We start from the raw sequence: 16,782 nt of genomic DNA on the forward strand, positions 1-16,782 counted from the left end.
ATTAGTCTTGATGAAATAATTTTTTTTTAGTTAAACATTTCTTCTGAGTTTGCTAATAAAGACGGAGTCCTTTGTGAATGTGACATAGGCGCCCGAGAACCGTATGCACAAAAACTCTTATTGGGTGTCTTGTCTTTAGATATTCTTTCAAAAATATGCCAAATTTGATTGATGATTTCTAAAAAAGTAATCTAATCATCTGATGCCATTAATTGTATTTAGAAAAAAAATTCGTTCTTTTAATTTTTTAAGAGTATCACAGCAGATGATTAACTTTCCTTGATTTACGATACAACTAATTCACCAAATGCAGAAGTGCAATCGAATACAAACAATCGAATCTCCTAATTGATGAATCAAATAGTCCATTTTTCATTGAATTATTTAATCAAATCGTCTCTAATCATAGCAATCCTCCAAAATCAATCAGTAGTACACATGTTATCTTTGATCAATTCTTACGTTATAAAGAGAAGAGCACATTTATATGATCTCAAGTATATTTTTGATTTTTTTTTACAAATCTTGTCAATAAGACATTTGAAGTTGTTACCGATACAGTTACATAATTTTGAGATACAAATTCACCGCGCAATATTATTTTATTAAACTAAAACAGAGATAATTTTCTAAAAATTTAAATCATACATTGATCAGTACCTTGTAGAAGATACACATATTGATTTCAAATTCGTATGCATTGAAATGTTCGACGACATTTACACTGTTCGTTTTGAACCTATAATTATTCCATTTATAGTTGAAATGACAAAAATTTACCACATCAAGATAAGCGATGATACAATCGAATTGATCTCACATTTCAGCATGATACAAATATCAATAATATGTAAACTAAGAAAACATTATTGATATACTTAAGGGTGCACCCGTATGTACGTTTATTTGAGAGGAGGAGGATTACCCTCTCAATTTTGAGGGATTCGTTAGTTTATTTTCTCGATGAATATGCAATAAAATTTGATTTTTACCTTATCAATATACTTCATATAATATACACATGTTCATGTAAAAACTTTTTTCCAAAATCCTCAGGAATTAAGGGATTTTTGAATTTTAAGAATTTTTTTCGAATTTTTTCGAAAAAAAAATATTTTCAGAACAGCATTAACGGCTAAGATTTAGGAACAATGTTAAGTATCAAAAAGAAAGGAGGTCTGATATAGACAACATATATCGTTGAAGGTTGAAAAAATCTCTAATATTTGAGCCCAAAATTTCAAATTTTAATTTTTTGAAAAAAGAGGCCACCCGTATGTACGTTTATTTGAGAGGAGGAGGATTATATTTTTGAAAGGGTGAAACATTATGAATATGTTAATTATATAATAATATGTATTATTATAAAAAAGAAAAAATAAAGCACGTTAAAATTTTTCTTTCTTGACTTTTTACAAAATCTACTTAGAATTATGCAAAATATGACTAAATAATTATAAATTTCAAGTTAAATTTTAATTTTGATAAATAATTTAAATTTCAAAATATCAAGTTCAGTTCGACTATGTATGTAGTAATTCCTCAATAAAGTGCCAAAAACCTATTAAAATATATGAACATTTTCAACATTTTAATGTTTTTATTTAAAAATTTGTTGGAATATGAGCTTCAAACAATTATTATGTAAATAAAAATAATTAAATATATGTATTTATTCGTATTACAACCGTAGTAAGTCGATTCTTCCTTTCTTCTACTGAGGTTTGAATTTGATTTCGAATTGTAAAGAGATTCAAAGGGAAAATACTAGCGGATAAAAACTACCTCCATGAAAGGGTCATAATGGAGTCAAGTTGTATTTTTTGATATTTTTTTGCTTTTCGAGCCTAAATAGGTAGCCAAGATAATGCCTAAAAATAAGGTTCTAAATTCTGAAGTTTACATGATCCTCTTGTGTGCACCCTTAATGTTTGATTCAATTTGATATAAACTTTTGCAAGATACTGTGAGCGATAAAAATTTCTCCCATATACGCTAGATTTTTTTGGTCAGATCGATATCACCTCACCTGAGTGCATTCAAATAAGGTCGAGGATGTGAGATGTTGCATTCAATTTTTCACATCCTTTCTAACCTGACATGAATATCGTTAAAAAGGAGTTTTCAGAATTTTTTTGACACATCCAAAAAATATATCAAAGATTAATATTTTACTAAAATTTTTGCAAAAGAAATTGAATATAGCAATTCACATTTCACATTTTTTGAATTGGAGTCCATTTTTTTATATGCAATTTTGTTTATGATGTTGAGTTTAATCAATAAATATATAAAGACTTGTTTTTCTGAAGTTACAAAACGCGTATTCTAATTGGGTAGGTATACATCAAATCTACTCCAAATATAAACTAATTTCTCATCTCTGCCCAGTAAGGAACCAGAGAACCCAAACGGCATTAACTTATGCTGGAGTTTTCTAAATTTTGGGGTTGTGCCATGTGAGGTGAAAATCACCATACAACGATTGGACCTTTTTTAAAAAAGATATGGTGAGTATTTGATTTGTTCCTTGGTATTTTGCACGCAGATAGACTAGGGTAATGCCGATCATTTCGTGTAGGAATTACGTAAAAAAAATTATGACACAAGTTATTCACATTATAAAATTATATAAAGTGTGTCTAATTTCAATAATATTCATATGACCTTATAGTATGGTACCTATATAATAATAATACATATAGTTTATAGTAATATCTCAGTTTTTATAGTTTGATATCTTATTAATTATGATCAATATGTGTGTATTAGTGTATATTTTACATGGCGCATATAGACTTGTGTTAGACACACACATTATATATATTAAAATGAAAAATACGCAGATAATAAGGATCTCAAGATGTGATGCCGAGCATCTGCTACTTATTTGGGGGTAAGCAGCAGATGCTGGCATATATATGTCATAGCAAGTGTATCTATGCTAATAGATTACACTTGCTATGACTTTCCCGGAATCTCAAGATGATTCCGGGAAAAAACAGTAATAACCTCTCAAAATGTTCGTTTCAATATCATAAAGCTGAGAAATGGGCTTTGACCTGAGAAAAGGCCATTTCCCAGCTTATGATGATCATTGCGAGTGTATCATTGCGAGTGTCTGCTGCAAATCTCGGTTGAAGCAGCAGGCACTCGCAACCGTATTCCACGGCAAGTGTATTTATGGTGTTGGAATGCACTTACCGTGGCTTTTGTACAATCTCGTGATCTTACTGGAGTGAGCGGCAATGGAAGCCAAAACCACTCCACTCAGTACCAGAAAGCTATGAAGGAAGTCCTAACCTAGAGAAAGGGCTTCCTTCATAGCTTTCTGGGTGACATGAGATTTGTAATTGTTGAACATTGAGTATTTTGCAGGCTCTGGCCTTTGCTTGGGCCAGAGCTTCGTATTTGGATGTTCCCGGGGCCGGATTCCTCTCCTGCCGCCCGGGATAAGGACGGCATTTGAGAAAGCCGGCCCTGAGGACAGTAAGCGAAGCCCTGGCCTTTGCTAGGGCCAGAGCCTGTGTATTTCTTTCTTTCAGGGCCGAAATGAGAGGAGATCGTCAATGATGTGGACGATCTCCCTCAAAATCGGTCCTGAGGATTGTATTTGCAGGCTCTGGCCTTTGCTTGGGCCAGAACTTCATATTTGGATGTTCCCGGGGCCGGATTCCTCTCCTGCCGCCCGGGATAAGGACGGCATTTGAGAAAGCCGGCCCTGAGGACAGTAAGCGAAGCCCTGGCCTTTGCTAGGGCCAGAGCCTGTGTATTTCTTTCTTTCAGGGCCGAAATGAGAGGAGATCGTCAATGATGTGGACGATCTCCCTCAAAATCGGTCCTGAGGATTGTATTTGCAGGCTCTGGCCTTAGCAATGGCCAGAGCTTGTGATTTTAATGAAGAGCCAAGTTCCTCTCGGATCGGGCCTAATGAGGACGACAGTCGAGGAACTTGGCTCTGAGCTGATGAATTGTAAACTCTGGCCTCGATGAAGGCCAGAGTTTTTAAGGGAATGTTTTGATGGGATGAGCCTATGCTCAGTAAGCTCATCCCATCAAAACATTCGTTTAAAAATTGAATTAAAAATTATCGTATGCATTGAAAAATTAAAAAAAATAAAAATGAACAATATAAAAAAAAAAAAAGGTATTGGGGCTTCCAGGCACTTCGTGCCCTCTAGCCCCGAAGATGTTTAGTATAAAACCGCTTTTTAACTTCACTTAAAATGCCACGTAAGCTACGTAAGAATATACGTAAGAGGAAGAGAGCATTGAAACATCCAATAGTAAGACTAACACCACAACAACAGTTGCAACAACAAATGCTGAATGACCCCACTATGTTGCAACAAATGTCAAGCAATCCTATGCTTTTAAACCGAGTTACTGGTGCACAGAGTGGAGGTTTAAGAGCGGCACTTTTAGCGAAAATGGCAGGCTATGGTGGAGCTGCAGACGGAACAGCATATAACCCTCAAAGTCAAATGAATTTGAGTTCACTCAAAAATCAAATAGCAGATGTCAAAAAGTCAAACATAGACATACAGAAGCAAATAGGTGAAAACGAAAAGAAACTAGAATATGACAGACACACAAAGAAACTCAATGAGTTAAACGTAGAGAAAAAGAAGAAAGAAGAACAACTGAAAGAACTAAGTACAGAGGAATATGCGAAAAAAGTGTCAGAAAAAGCAGCAGAAGTAGCAAAAATGGAACAAGATGTCATAAATTTGAAAAACCATACTACTCAATATAAAATACTGAAAGATGAAGAGATAAAACAAAAAGCCCTGAAGACATATATGGATAGCGATGAGTATAAAAAGGAAGTTGAAGCAAATGTAAAGGCAGAAAAACTTTTACAGTTGCAAAACCAAACCGTACAGTATGAAAACTTAGCACAAGAAAGTAAAAATAACGACGCAGCCATCCAAAAGGCAATGAAAAGCGCAGAATATATAAAAGCTAACAATGACTGGTTAGATGCCCAAGCCAACGCCAAAGCAGCCCAACTCATAGGGTCAATAAGGACAAAAATACAAGCGGATGAAGACAGTTCAAATGAAGCTTTAACAAATGCTGACTTTAAGAACGCCTTCGAAGCTCTTCATAGTAAGGTGAAACAAGTGAACGACTTCTCATCTGGAAAGAAACTGAAGTCTGAAGGTTTCGACAAAGAGTTAAAAGAAGTAGCACAAAATATGACGAAAATAACAGATGCAGCAACGAGACAGGCAGTTCAAAGTGCCTATGACGCCGTTAGAGCAACTGTTGTGAAAAGTCAAGAAAAAGAGTTACAACAGACCAAAAGACCTAGTAAATGCTTTCTTAAAAACGAAAAGTCAGGTAGGACATTACGCTGCAGATGGAACATATGTGCCAGCTGGTGGAACTTATATACTAGCTAGTGGAACTTATATACCACCAAACCCTCCAAGAGAAGCACCTGCACCAGGACTACCTAAAACATTTACATCGTCACATGGACACAGACACAGGCATGCACCAAAACCAACACAACAACCAACAGTTCAAAACCCTGCACAACAACCACCTCCACAACCAGCACAACAACCAACAGTTCAAAACCCTGCACAACAACCACCTCCACAACCAGCACAACAACCAACAGTTCAAAACCCTGCACAACAACCACCTCCACAACCAGCACAACAACCAACAGTTCAAAACCCTGCACAACAACCAACAGTTCAAAACCCTGCACAACAACCACAAACAGAGCAAGGACATAAAAGAAGTAGAGAACAAGGAAACCAAGAATTCTTAAAAATGCTTAAAGAAGACTATGGTTACCCAGATACTATTGACTTTAGTGACAGATATAAAGAAGCTATTAGAAAGTTCAAGGAAGGAAATACTGACCCGAACCTATTTAGCTTTATGGTTCAGCACCAAATGGGATATAATTTCAAACCTGGAAAATACAAGCTCGCAAAGGGATATGATTTAATAGCATATCATCCAAATGACATGAACGAATTTACTCCGAGATATTTGGTGTCAGAGCTAAATGACAATTCAACTATCTTCATGAAACGCGTAAAAAATAGAGACGGAACGAAAGAACAAAGGCTTATGAATGCGAATGACTTAAATAGGGAACTTGTTGAAAACGGTCTCGGAATATATGAAATGCCAGCAGATGAGGTACAAGAAACTCCACAGGAAGAAGTTCAGATACAACCAGACATGGAAGAAATAGTTCAGCAACAACAGCTAGAAGAGCCTGAAGGAAACGAACAAGTCCTTCCTTTGGAAACTAACTTCACAGAACTAGATGAAGATTTGGAACAGCCGAAAAATCTTGACCCTCAACAAGAGTATGCGGAGAATATGGAATATTTCAAGAGTCTAAAAAAAATTCGGCTGACATAGTAGAAGAATATCGAAAAATGTTTGCCGACATACAAAAGACTCCAACACCAGATGAAAATATTCAGCATAGAATGGAAGCACTGAAAGAAAATGTACACAAATACAACAACCCTTTTTACTTACGAGCATTTAACGTTCAATCTTCGGATGAACTCGGTGAAAATAAAAGGTTAAATTTCAAGAAACATATAGAATGAAACATTGTTTAAAGTTCATTCAGAACCTAACCAAGATGGAAACAAACCTACTTTTGTTTCTGCAGACGATGGAACTACAATGAGATGGGGTCATAAAGCTAACCCGGATAGGTGGTTCATAAACTTACAACCACAATTCCAAGAAGTTGTAGACGCAATGGAAGTCAATGGTGAACCAGATATAGCTGGTATTTTAAGCGCGGCTTTTAATGCCATTGAAAGATATGAAACATGCAGATATTTTGGACCAGTATGAAATGAACATGGCTGATGGAAATATAACACCTGACGTTCTAAAACATTTATCTCAAAGAACTACACAGAACCATAGAGATGGTATATTTGGTGAAGAGTTTAGAAAGAAAGTTAGGGAGGGAGAAGGAAGAGAACCTATTGTACATGACCTTGCAAACGAAAGTTTACAAAATGTCATAAAAACTTACTTTGCAGACAATGAACTGAGAAGGGATGAATATTTAAGAAAACTCAAATGGACAGTACCAAATGAAATGTTAGTATTGAAAAACATGTTCCTTGACAAAATAAAACCAACTACAGAAATAAATGACGCAAGACTGAAACATTGGGTAAAAGCTTTCCCATTCACAAAGGATATTATTGGTAACATGGAAAGAAAACCAGAATGGCTACAAAAACATATATTTGGAAACGAGCATATTCCATATGGACAGGCACTGTTTGAAGAGCTTGAACCGGAAACTCAGGAAAGAGTCATGCAAACAATACGCGAAGACTCAAATACAGACTATGACAAACTCTTTCTAGGATATAGGTTACCTGAGATGGGACCAGAGCCCAAAGGCAAAAGGACATGGGAAATTTACAACATACTAGGTGAACATGAGGCAAAGATGCAACAACTTGAAGCAGAGGGCAAGTTACCAAAAGCGACACCAAAGAAGAAGAGAAGAGTAGAACAAAGTGAAAGTAGTGAAGAAGTAACTTCATCTAGTGAAAGTAGTGGCAATGAAAGAAAAAGAAGAGTTAAAAACTCAGTCAGGAAGAAAGTAAAGCTTGGTCCACGTGGGTTCTATTATGACATATAAATCCAACTATTCTATATTTTTACCCATATGAAATGTACGCCGCTCAGAATATAACGCCAACAGTTTTGGATGCCATGAATGGAAATGTTTCCGAATGGTATAACGAATGCGACAATGCCATTAGAAGGTCAGAAATAGTTCCTGGAACTTACGAATATACAACTGCTGTTTCTTATGGAAACGTAGGTGAGTTTGGAGAAGGTTCTTCAACAACAGTAGATATTGCTTGCGACAGGTTTCATATAATTTCTATTGACAACTTTTCTTATACGTGGAACAAGACATTGAAATAAAACCTTCTGCCAAGTTGTCTGACAAGAAAGGTTGCAATGGAATTTTCTATGTCGGATACCAATATGCTCCAGAAGTTTTCATGGGATATAAGATATATTCTAACTCTGACTTAGTTCAAACAGTAACATGGGCAAACTATGAATGGTTCGCTTTGAGAACTCAGTACAACCACAAGCTAGAGAAAACAGACCAGTATGCAACTATTGAGAAAATAAGAAGACTTGACCCTAACGTTCCAGGAGTTTATGTTAACCTTTCTGGACAAAATGCAGCAGCAGTAACCAAAGTAAAACTGAAACTTAGAGTTCCTTTGTCATCTTTCCTCATCTTCAGGTTTTTAAGATACTTGCCAAACTGGGCAGGAAAAATTTCTATCGAACTTACTCCAAGCAAAAATAACTTAGTCATTGCACCAACGCAAGACCCATTCACTCTTACTGTAGCTGGAACTGGTGGAGCCAAGTTCTGTGACTTTTGCAAAGACAAAGTTGACTTAGACTTTGGTTTCTCAAACCTCAACACTGAAGTAACTACTACTTCAATGCTGCTGGAACTGCTTGGGACCCAGTTAAGTTCACATGCGAAAAGTTTGAATGCAAGAGAATAGAAAGCAGACTTGCAGTCTATATGTTGGACCCAGATATTTCAAATGCTTTAGCTGCCAAATATATTGCAGTTCCACTTATGTTCCCTATACACCAAATATCTGTCAAAGACTTTGCAGGTGAAGTTGGAAACCAAAGTGCTGACCCAGGTGCAAGAACAGATATTGCCTTAACAACTGCAATGAAACATGCAGATACTATGTTTGTACTGTTCAGACGAACTATAAATGACTATTCTTGTTTCTACAACCCTGGTATTAAATATCATATAAACATAGATGGCAAATATTATCCAAGAGAAGAATATTCTACAGTTGAGGATATGAGGTCATACAACTTGACATTAGATGCTATGAACTTTAACAACAACTTCACAACAACCATTAACCCTGAAATGCAAAGTTCTATTATGCCATATGTGAAAGTATGGACTCATACAGGAGGTCAAAAAACTCAATATACAAATGGAGACCGTTCAAACTTTTGGCTTGGCATTCCATTTGCTGACTCAGAAGACTTTATGGGTGGTATTTCAACTGTTGGTACAGTTCAATACAATATACTGGTGACAGAGACGGTCCAGATGAATTGAAAGCAAAGAAGTTTACAAAACCAATAGCACTTTTCACGGAAGATGCTCTTTTGAAGATTCGTTCGATGAAAACCTGCTGGGGCTCCTCAGATTGGTATAACGACAGCTTCCATCGAGCAGATTTTGGCAGCAGGTCAGTAAGTTGTTCTTGAACTGACTTCTCTCCGTCAAATATTGACAGTACGCCAGTTTTGACATAATATTGTATTATAAACTTTCCTTTAGTAATATCGGTCAGTTTTTGAAGTTATATTTTTGTCAACGTCAAGAACTTTCACCATCTCGGTTATACCAACTTTCTTTGCTTTTGAAAATATTTTGGTTCAGCAAAGACTGCTATTCTATAACATTTTCCATTGTTTGTGTAAAGAACTACTCTGTCAATGAACTTGTATTGTTTGTGTGTGTAAACTTTGTTCTGCTTCAATTCGAAGAGAGATACTCAAATACGTCCATCTTTTTATTCTAAGTAAAATGTCATTTCCGAAAAATAGAAGCGTAAGTGTTTCAAAAGGTTTAATGGCGGTGGCAGATGTGAAGTTAAATTCACCAACTCAAACAAACAGTCAAAGTGTTGTTGTCAATGTCAAAGACAGAGATGTTGAAGTGGGGAAACCATACGAAGACGAAGATGGTATAACAATAGTTCCTGTAAAAGAACAACCAACATACCCTGAAGTTAGCAGAGACTTAAGTTCTGTTGCAGATATTCGAAACGACTACCAACAACTTAAAGACAAACTTAAAACTCAGGAGAAGATTTGTCAAGCTTTAGGTCTAATGTTAAACTTGGTCGAACACAACCCTGTAAAAGTGAACTCATATGTCATTGCACTCATGAAATTTTTGAAAGAACTATTGAACTTTTGACAGAGGCAGACGATATAAACATCAAAGAAATAGAACCCGACATTGCTTGCTGTGGTGTTTCATACAATGTCATTGACAAGATATACGTTATGAAAGGAGGTGAAACGGTTGAACTTAAAATATAGTTTCCCAGACGTCATAAAAATATTTGACGACCACAACATTTCATTAAGTTTGTTTGCTAAGTAAAATGTCAAAACTTCTTGAAAGATGTTTGAAGAAAAACAATATAGACTTTATTTCATGTAAAGGACTTTACACACTTTTGAACGATATGAAAAGACCCTGTTTTGTTTGTTCGTGTAGACAAAGGAAAGTTCTATGTCTTTACAAAATATTTGAACTTCTTAGACAGAGAACTTCAAGAAACGCCATGTGAAGTTTAGATGAAGTTCTTTCACTTTCAGAAAAACTTTTAAATATATGTAAATGGCAGAAGACATAGTGGTTTATACTATTACGACTAAAAACCCTGAGTCATATAATTCTATAACAACAAACTTACAAAGTCCTCAAGGACGATATTGTAAACTGACCTTAAACACGATGACGACTAAAGCCTGTTTGCTCTTTTGACACCAGAAGATTTTATTGTTGTGAATGGTAAAAAATACTCCTTTGAGATACTTACTCAGATATACCACCAACAGGTTTTGTTGACTTATTTAATACTTTAAGGACGGATGTAACATGTGCTGCAACTAGAGCAGGTTTCATTATGTTTGGATGTCGACTGAGTTTAGTATAAACGATATGAGCTATAATACAAACTTATATCTGGTTTTTACTACCAACAGTTTCCTATAACAGGAAAAGGTGTCATAACAAGGTTTTGTCTGTTCCATTGACTTTAAGCACACCTATTTTATATATTGTTTCAAACTTAGGTTCAAAGTGCTATTCGAATGTCGACAGAACTACTATGACCAAAGATACTCATGCGTATAAACAACACTTTCTCTGCTGGTTTGCCTATTGTTCATTCGAATGCAGAGTTTTCAGCTTTAGTAAACTCAAACATTTAGAAACATAAACTTAACCTTAGTTGACGCAACTTTGTTCCTGTAAAATTTTATGTCTATGTATTTGTCAATGACGGCAGAAAGTTTCGAATTGGAAGATGCAACTGGTGAAGTATTGTACTACAAGAAACAACTTCAACAACAAATAGCTCAAGAACAACAAATGCAACAAATGGAACAAATGCAACAACAAAGTCAAGAATAAAAAAATATTTTTTTTTATTTTTATAAAAATGTACAGAATAGACGTTTCAGATTTTTATGACTTCCAAGCGTTCAGAAATATGTGTCCATTTAGAGACTATAACAAAGCAGTCGAGAATTTGAAACGTTTAGTCATTTATGTCGACTCTGCCCCAATGTTATGTCATGAAAGATGGGATGTTGTCCTTATAACAAACCAAGAGCGACAATAGTTTCAGAACAAGAATGTAGACAGAAACTTAAGAAAATAAAAGTCGTACAAGTTGGCATGAAGATGTTAGATGCTTGGGATATCTTATTGTCAAAGTTAGAAGATTTTCATTCGTGGTATAAAGTTCTATACACTTCTCCAAACTTCTATTCTATCTTCACTGGATATAAATACGAACAAGTAGAATGGAAAGAAAATGTTATAGAAAGCTTGGTTAGACCATGTCAAAGAAATTATATGCAATGGAAACGAAAGAGTCTATGAGTATATCTTATGTTGGTTTGCAAACATCTTACAACATCCAAGTGCTAAAAATGAACTGCTCTCATTGTAATTGGAAAACAAGGAACAGGTAAGAACACTTTCTTTACAGATCTTATGCAAACTGTTTAGAGGGCTATTCGAACCCGAATATGACAAACTTAGAAAACATCTGCGGTAAATTTAACTCTTCAATAGAGAATATGAAACTTATAGTAGTAACGAACTTCAAAGTATAGATACAACAAAAGTTTTGAACTCAGATGCTTGAAGAGTCTTATAACAGACAAAGTTGGAGTTGTTGAAAGAAAATATAAAGACCAAAGAGTTTGTGAAAATGTTGCAAACTTCGTCATGGTTTCAAAACAATGCCGTTCCGATGAAGTTAGAAAGTTCTGACAGAAGATATGTAGTTTCAGAACGTCAGAGCTCATATGCAAGATACATATTTTGACGACTTAGCAGAAACTTTGACATCTGACTTTTACAACCACTTGTTCTCATATTTCATGACATTAGATATTTCTAAGTTCAATCCAAGACAAATTCCACATACCGAAGAGAGACAAACATTGTTAGAAGCAAACAAGAGTGTATATGAACTGTTCATAGATGAACTGACTTTGAGTGTTTAGATGAAAGGTCATTGTACGATTCGTATAAACAATATTGTCAAGAGTATGGTTATATGACAGCGTCTAAACGAACATTCTTGGCAAATGTCAAAAGTCTTTTAGATGTTCAGAATGGTGTATATACAAAGAAAATTTTTCTGAGTAAATTTAAAAAAAAATATTTTTTTATCCGATAGAAAAGATGACGAATTCATCTCAGTAAACAAGTACATGTCAGGACTTAAAGAAGAACTAACCCATTCACATATTTGAATGTTTACTTCTACCATTTGAAAAGTCTTCATTTGACAAAGTTTGGAACATCGAACCAGTTAAGTTTGCTATTGTGACTAAAAATGGTGCGAAATTTGAAGACTTAGACATAGAAGTTTGTTAACAGTCAAAGAAAGTTTTGACAGAAGGTTCTCAAACCTTAAAGAAGGCAAAGCATACAAACTTTTATACCTTATGAACCAAAGAAAGCAGACGACTATGAATATTATGAGTCTAAGATAGTTGAAGTTCAAGGTAAATTGGGGTAAAAGATTTTAGAGTCTAAGCCGGGTTTGCTCCTAAAGAGGAAGAGAACATTGACATTGACCCAGAAATGTTCTAAAAATAAAATTTTATTTTTACATGTCAAATTTCTTTTTCTCTGGAACTGGTTCAGGTTCTTTCTTCTTTCTTCTACTTTCTTTCTTTCTTTTTCTCTCTTCTTCTTCTGTGGAGTTATGTCAAACTTCTCAAACCATATTTTTGTAAAAGTGCTTTGTCATTTAATAGCTCTTCTATTCTGTTTTCTATTCATTTTCAAGAACAGCGCATGTGTCTTCTTTGCATTCTAAGAAGTTTTGTTGGACTTCATCTCTCCAAGAGGCGTCATCTCTGTCAACAAGTCTGTCATTGACAAATTTTAAGACTTCTCTGCTTAAGGTTTTATGGTTCTTTCATATTCCCAGAAACAGAACTTTAGAACAAATTCACCTTTCTTGTTTACACTATGTAAGATTTTATGGTCGACAGATGTTTTGCTGTCGAAAAGCTTGTCTCGAATATAGATGCGAAATCGCTAGACATTTCCTAAAAGATAAAAATTTTAATTTTTCTAAAAATATGTTAGAAAAAAAGTTTGCTGACATTGACAAGAAATTTGAGAATGTTTTAAACAAGAACAAGAGGAAGTTGGAAAATGCTCAGATAAAACCCATACATGACAAGTTCCTATTTGCTCAGAATGGTATAACAGGTCTAATCGCACCACCTGGGTCGGGTAAGACTTTCACTTATCTTAAAATGGCTGCACAACAACAAGAACTAGATGAGAAGAACCCATTCTATGAGTTAGTAGTCATTTGTAGTACTTCGGGTCAATTTGACCAAACCGTCAATTCGTTCAAAGATATTATAAAAAAGTCTAAGTTAGTATGTATAAAAGACTCTGAGTTGTTAGATTGGATAAAGAAGTACCAAAGAAGAGTTTTGAAGTACAATGCTATAAATGAGTATGTCAATTCGAAGTTTAAAGACCCAAATGAGGAAATGCAGAGAATATTAGAGAAGAAACACTTCAGAAACAAACAGAAAGAGATTGAGTACCTTTCGAAGAAATTGCAATCTTACGATTGGAAGACTTACCCTCACAGATGTCTTCTTATCTTAGATGACTTTGCTTCTCATCCTTTGTTAAAGAATAGAGAACAAGACATGTGTCGAATTCTTAAGAAGCTCAGACACTTTAACATTTCAGTTGTCATTTGTGTACAGACAGCAAAGAGTTTAAGTAAGGATGTAAAGAGAATACTTACTGATATTATACTTTTCCCCGGATTGTCCGAAGACGATTTCATGGAACTTATGAAAGAGTCCATGGCAGGTAAGTTTGACAGACATGAACTATGGGAGAAGTACAAAGTCATACAAGACCCTCATACTTCTTTCAGAATTCATATCTACGCAAACAAAGTTCAAATTGTAAAAAGTCAAGCGTAAAAATGTAAGTGTTTGAGTCTTAGTCTGTTGTGGTGCTGGGGCTGTCGGTTCTTCTGGCTTTGGAATGGACTCGGTTGGTGGTACGTCGGACATTCGTTTGTGTCCTGTCGGAAGGAAGGACTCGGAATGTCGGAAAGAAAAACTTTTCCTGTCGGAAAGAAAAACTTTTCCTGTCGGAAAGAAAAACTTTTCCTGTCGGAAGGAAAAACTTTTTCTGAAGGTCGGCCAAAAAGTTCTCAATTTTCGAAAATTTGAATGGTTTACGGACGGACAACAGAAAAAATTTTTCCTGTCGGAAAGAAAAACTTTTCCTGTCGGAAGGAAGGACTCGGAATGCCAGAAGGAAAAACTTTTTCTGTCGGAAGGAAGGACTCGGAATGCCAGAAGGAAGGACTCGGAATGCCAGAAGGAAGGACTCGGAATGCCAGAAGGAAGGACTCGGAATGCCAGAAGGACTCGGACAAGACAATTTACCTGATAGAGCTACCTGAGCCATCTTTGGTGTCAAGCTTGAAAAATAAATGGTTCATTTACTCTTCCTCTTTGAAGTTGTCAAAATACTCTGTTATCTTTTCCTTCAGTAATGGCAAATCTTCTTTGAAGGTAAGTATTGTACAACCTTTCATATCATAGTGTGTTTGAGGTAACGTATCTTGAACTATCTGTTTAACATCTTCATTCGGTGTCATTGAAATCGGTAAGTTTTCGCGATAGAACCAATTTCTGTCAGATTTGTAAATCTTAGCAAGGTCGTAAAAGCTTTTGTTGTTTCTTCTGACTAAATGCAACATAACCATATCTCTGTCTTCTTCATTTTCCATCTCTTCAGTGTAAATCATATACTTATAGTTCTTTTCCTTTCCTTTTGGTACCGAACGTGGTATTCTTTTCTGTATGTTTTTGTCTTTTGCTTCAAGCTTGTTCTCTAGCTCTTCACGTTCTTGTCTATGAATTTCGTCAAGAAGTTTACAAACATACCATGAATAGCGAGCTGAAGCCCATTGTGCCACATTATTTACAAGAAGTCTATGTACATAATATCCTCTCAAACCGTTTGGCAATTTTTCACGATTTTCATGTGTTTTATGCAAGACCGAGAATTCTCGGTCTAGAGAAATTTCATTTAATAGTTCAATAGTGCTTTGGTTCCTAAACCAGTCTTGTGGTTTCTTAGTATCTGGAGCAAAACATGCTGTCAAAATACTTTGCATTTGGTACATGTCATCTTTGACCGAACGAATGAGACGTAACTGTTTGTTAAACTGAACCCACTCATATTCTTCACTTATGGCTTCATGAACGATAGCAGTTGTTGTGTTCTCTGTTGTTGACATTTCTGTTCTTACATACAAAATAAAAAAATAAAAAAAAATAAAATTAGCGTTAATTTCTGGCTTTCACAAAAGACCAAAAATAAACGCTTTACATGTATTTTTCAGCAACTTCGTCAAATAATTTTATAGCTTTGTCGATCTCATCTACTTCAAACGTTTCTTTACCTTTCGTGGGAGCACCATACATTTTCTCAAACTTTTCAAGTAGTTCTGTTTCAGCAGCTCTCATATCGTTAACGAACACAACCTTAACTCTATTGACTATACTGTCATATCTTTGAGTTATATTAAATGTTCTTCCTATCTTATATCTCTTTGTATTGAAGTCCTTCGGTTTCTGAACGATGTAAAGTAAGCCTTCACTGCAACGTTCCGTATCGAATGAACCATATGTTATGAAATTATATCCAACAACTGGGTCAATCCAGAACAAAACTACTGGTATAAGACTTTTGTCTATAAGATATGCTCTTGTTCCATAGAATCTTACCGATATCATAAGCTCAGGATTTTTTGTCAAAATTTTCTGAGTAGAAGCATTTTTAACCCAGTCGTGTGCTTTCTTTCCTTCAGATAGTGTTAAAATGTCTGACAAAGAATATTTTTTGTATTTCTTTGAGTATCTTACGTTTAAATCACCTATTCTAACCACTTTGGTGTCATTGTCTATCTTTTTAACTGTTTCAAACTCAGTGTTTGTCATTTCCTGTTCTTACATACAAAATAAAAAAATAAAAAAAAATAAAACTAACGCTATTTTTTTATTTTGTATAAAAGATATGATTTCATAGAGTTTTTTTACGATTTTCATGAGTTTTAGGCGACCCCTGTAAAAGTCGGGGTCGCATTTTTTCACTGTTTTCATAGAGTTTTTTTACGATTTTCATGAGTTTTAGGCGACTACGGTTTTTTCCGTACTCGCAATTTTTACGATTTTCATGAGTTTTAGGCGACCAGGGTTTTTTCCGTACTCGCAATTTTTTACGATTTTCATGAGTTTTGGCGACCAGGGTTTTTCTCCCACTCGCAATTTTCCACGATTTTCATAGAATTTTTTTACGATTTTCGTACGGAATCTCGACCCGCGGTTTTCCGCCGGTCGCAAACATATGAGGAAATTCATGAA

General features: G+C 35.2%; 6 protein-coding genes and 1 pseudogene across 7 annotated transcripts, besides 2 other annotated features; 4 read left to right on the top strand and 3 right to left on the bottom strand.

Moving 5' to 3' along the window:
* Positions 1–882: 882 nt before the first annotated feature.
* Positions 883–1,924: a mobile genetic element.
* Positions 1,925–4,226: 2,302 nt separating this feature from the next.
* TVAGG3_0855770 (protein of unknown function, DUF4106 family) lies at positions 4,227–4,374 on the top strand (the record flags this gene model as incomplete). The annotated part of the gene is made up of 1 exon (XM_051249493.1): positions 4,227–4,374. A coding segment is annotated over one exon (148 nt), but the record flags the coding sequence as incomplete, so codon positions are not given.
* Positions 4,375–5,201: 827 nt separating this feature from the next.
* TVAGG3_0855780 lies at positions 5,202–6,109 on the top strand (annotated as a pseudogene). Its single transcript has one exon. A coding segment is annotated over exon 1 (908 nt).
* A 506-nt stretch (positions 6,110–6,615) lies between these two features.
* Positions 6,616–16,782: part of a mobile genetic element that runs on past the window's edge.
* Positions 7,466–7,660, top strand: TVAGG3_0855800 (protein of unknown function, DUF4106 family; the record flags this gene model as incomplete). Its single annotated transcript, XM_051249494.1, has 1 exon — positions 7,466–7,660. One exon carries the CDS (start codon positions 7,466–7,468, stop codon positions 7,658–7,660), a length of 195 nt encoding a protein of 64 aa, XP_051084969.1.
* Positions 13,627–14,322, top strand: TVAGG3_0855810 (protein of unknown function, DUF4106 family; the record flags this gene model as incomplete). The annotated part of the gene is made up of 1 exon (XM_051249495.1): positions 13,627–14,322. One exon carries the CDS (start codon positions 13,627–13,629, stop codon positions 14,320–14,322), a length of 696 nt encoding a protein of 231 aa, XP_051084970.1.
* Positions 14,342–14,818, bottom strand: TVAGG3_0855820 (uncharacterized protein; the record flags this gene model as incomplete). Its single annotated transcript, XM_051249496.1, has 1 exon — positions 14,342–14,818. The coding sequence occupies one exon, from the start codon at positions 14,816–14,818 to the stop codon at positions 14,342–14,344; it is 477 nt and encodes a 158-aa protein (XP_051084971.1).
* TVAGG3_0855830 (KilA, N-terminal/APSES-type HTH, DNA-binding family) lies at positions 14,853–15,656 on the bottom strand (the record flags this gene model as incomplete). The annotated part of the gene is made up of 1 exon (XM_051249497.1): positions 14,853–15,656. The coding sequence occupies one exon, from the start codon at positions 15,654–15,656 to the stop codon at positions 14,853–14,855; it is 804 nt and encodes a 267-aa protein (XP_051084972.1).
* On the bottom strand, positions 15,745–16,359 carry TVAGG3_0855840 (organellar and viral DNA polymerase type B; the record flags this gene model as incomplete). Its single annotated transcript, XM_051249498.1, has 1 exon — positions 15,745–16,359. The coding sequence occupies one exon, from the start codon at positions 16,357–16,359 to the stop codon at positions 15,745–15,747; it is 615 nt and encodes a 204-aa protein (XP_051084973.1).

The sequence above is a fragment of the Trichomonas vaginalis genome, chromosome VI, assembly GCF_026262505.1.
Source record: "Trichomonas vaginalis G3 chromosome VI, whole genome shotgun sequence".
Classification (NCBI taxonomy): domain Eukaryota; phylum Parabasalia; order Trichomonadida; family Trichomonadidae; genus Trichomonas; species Trichomonas vaginalis.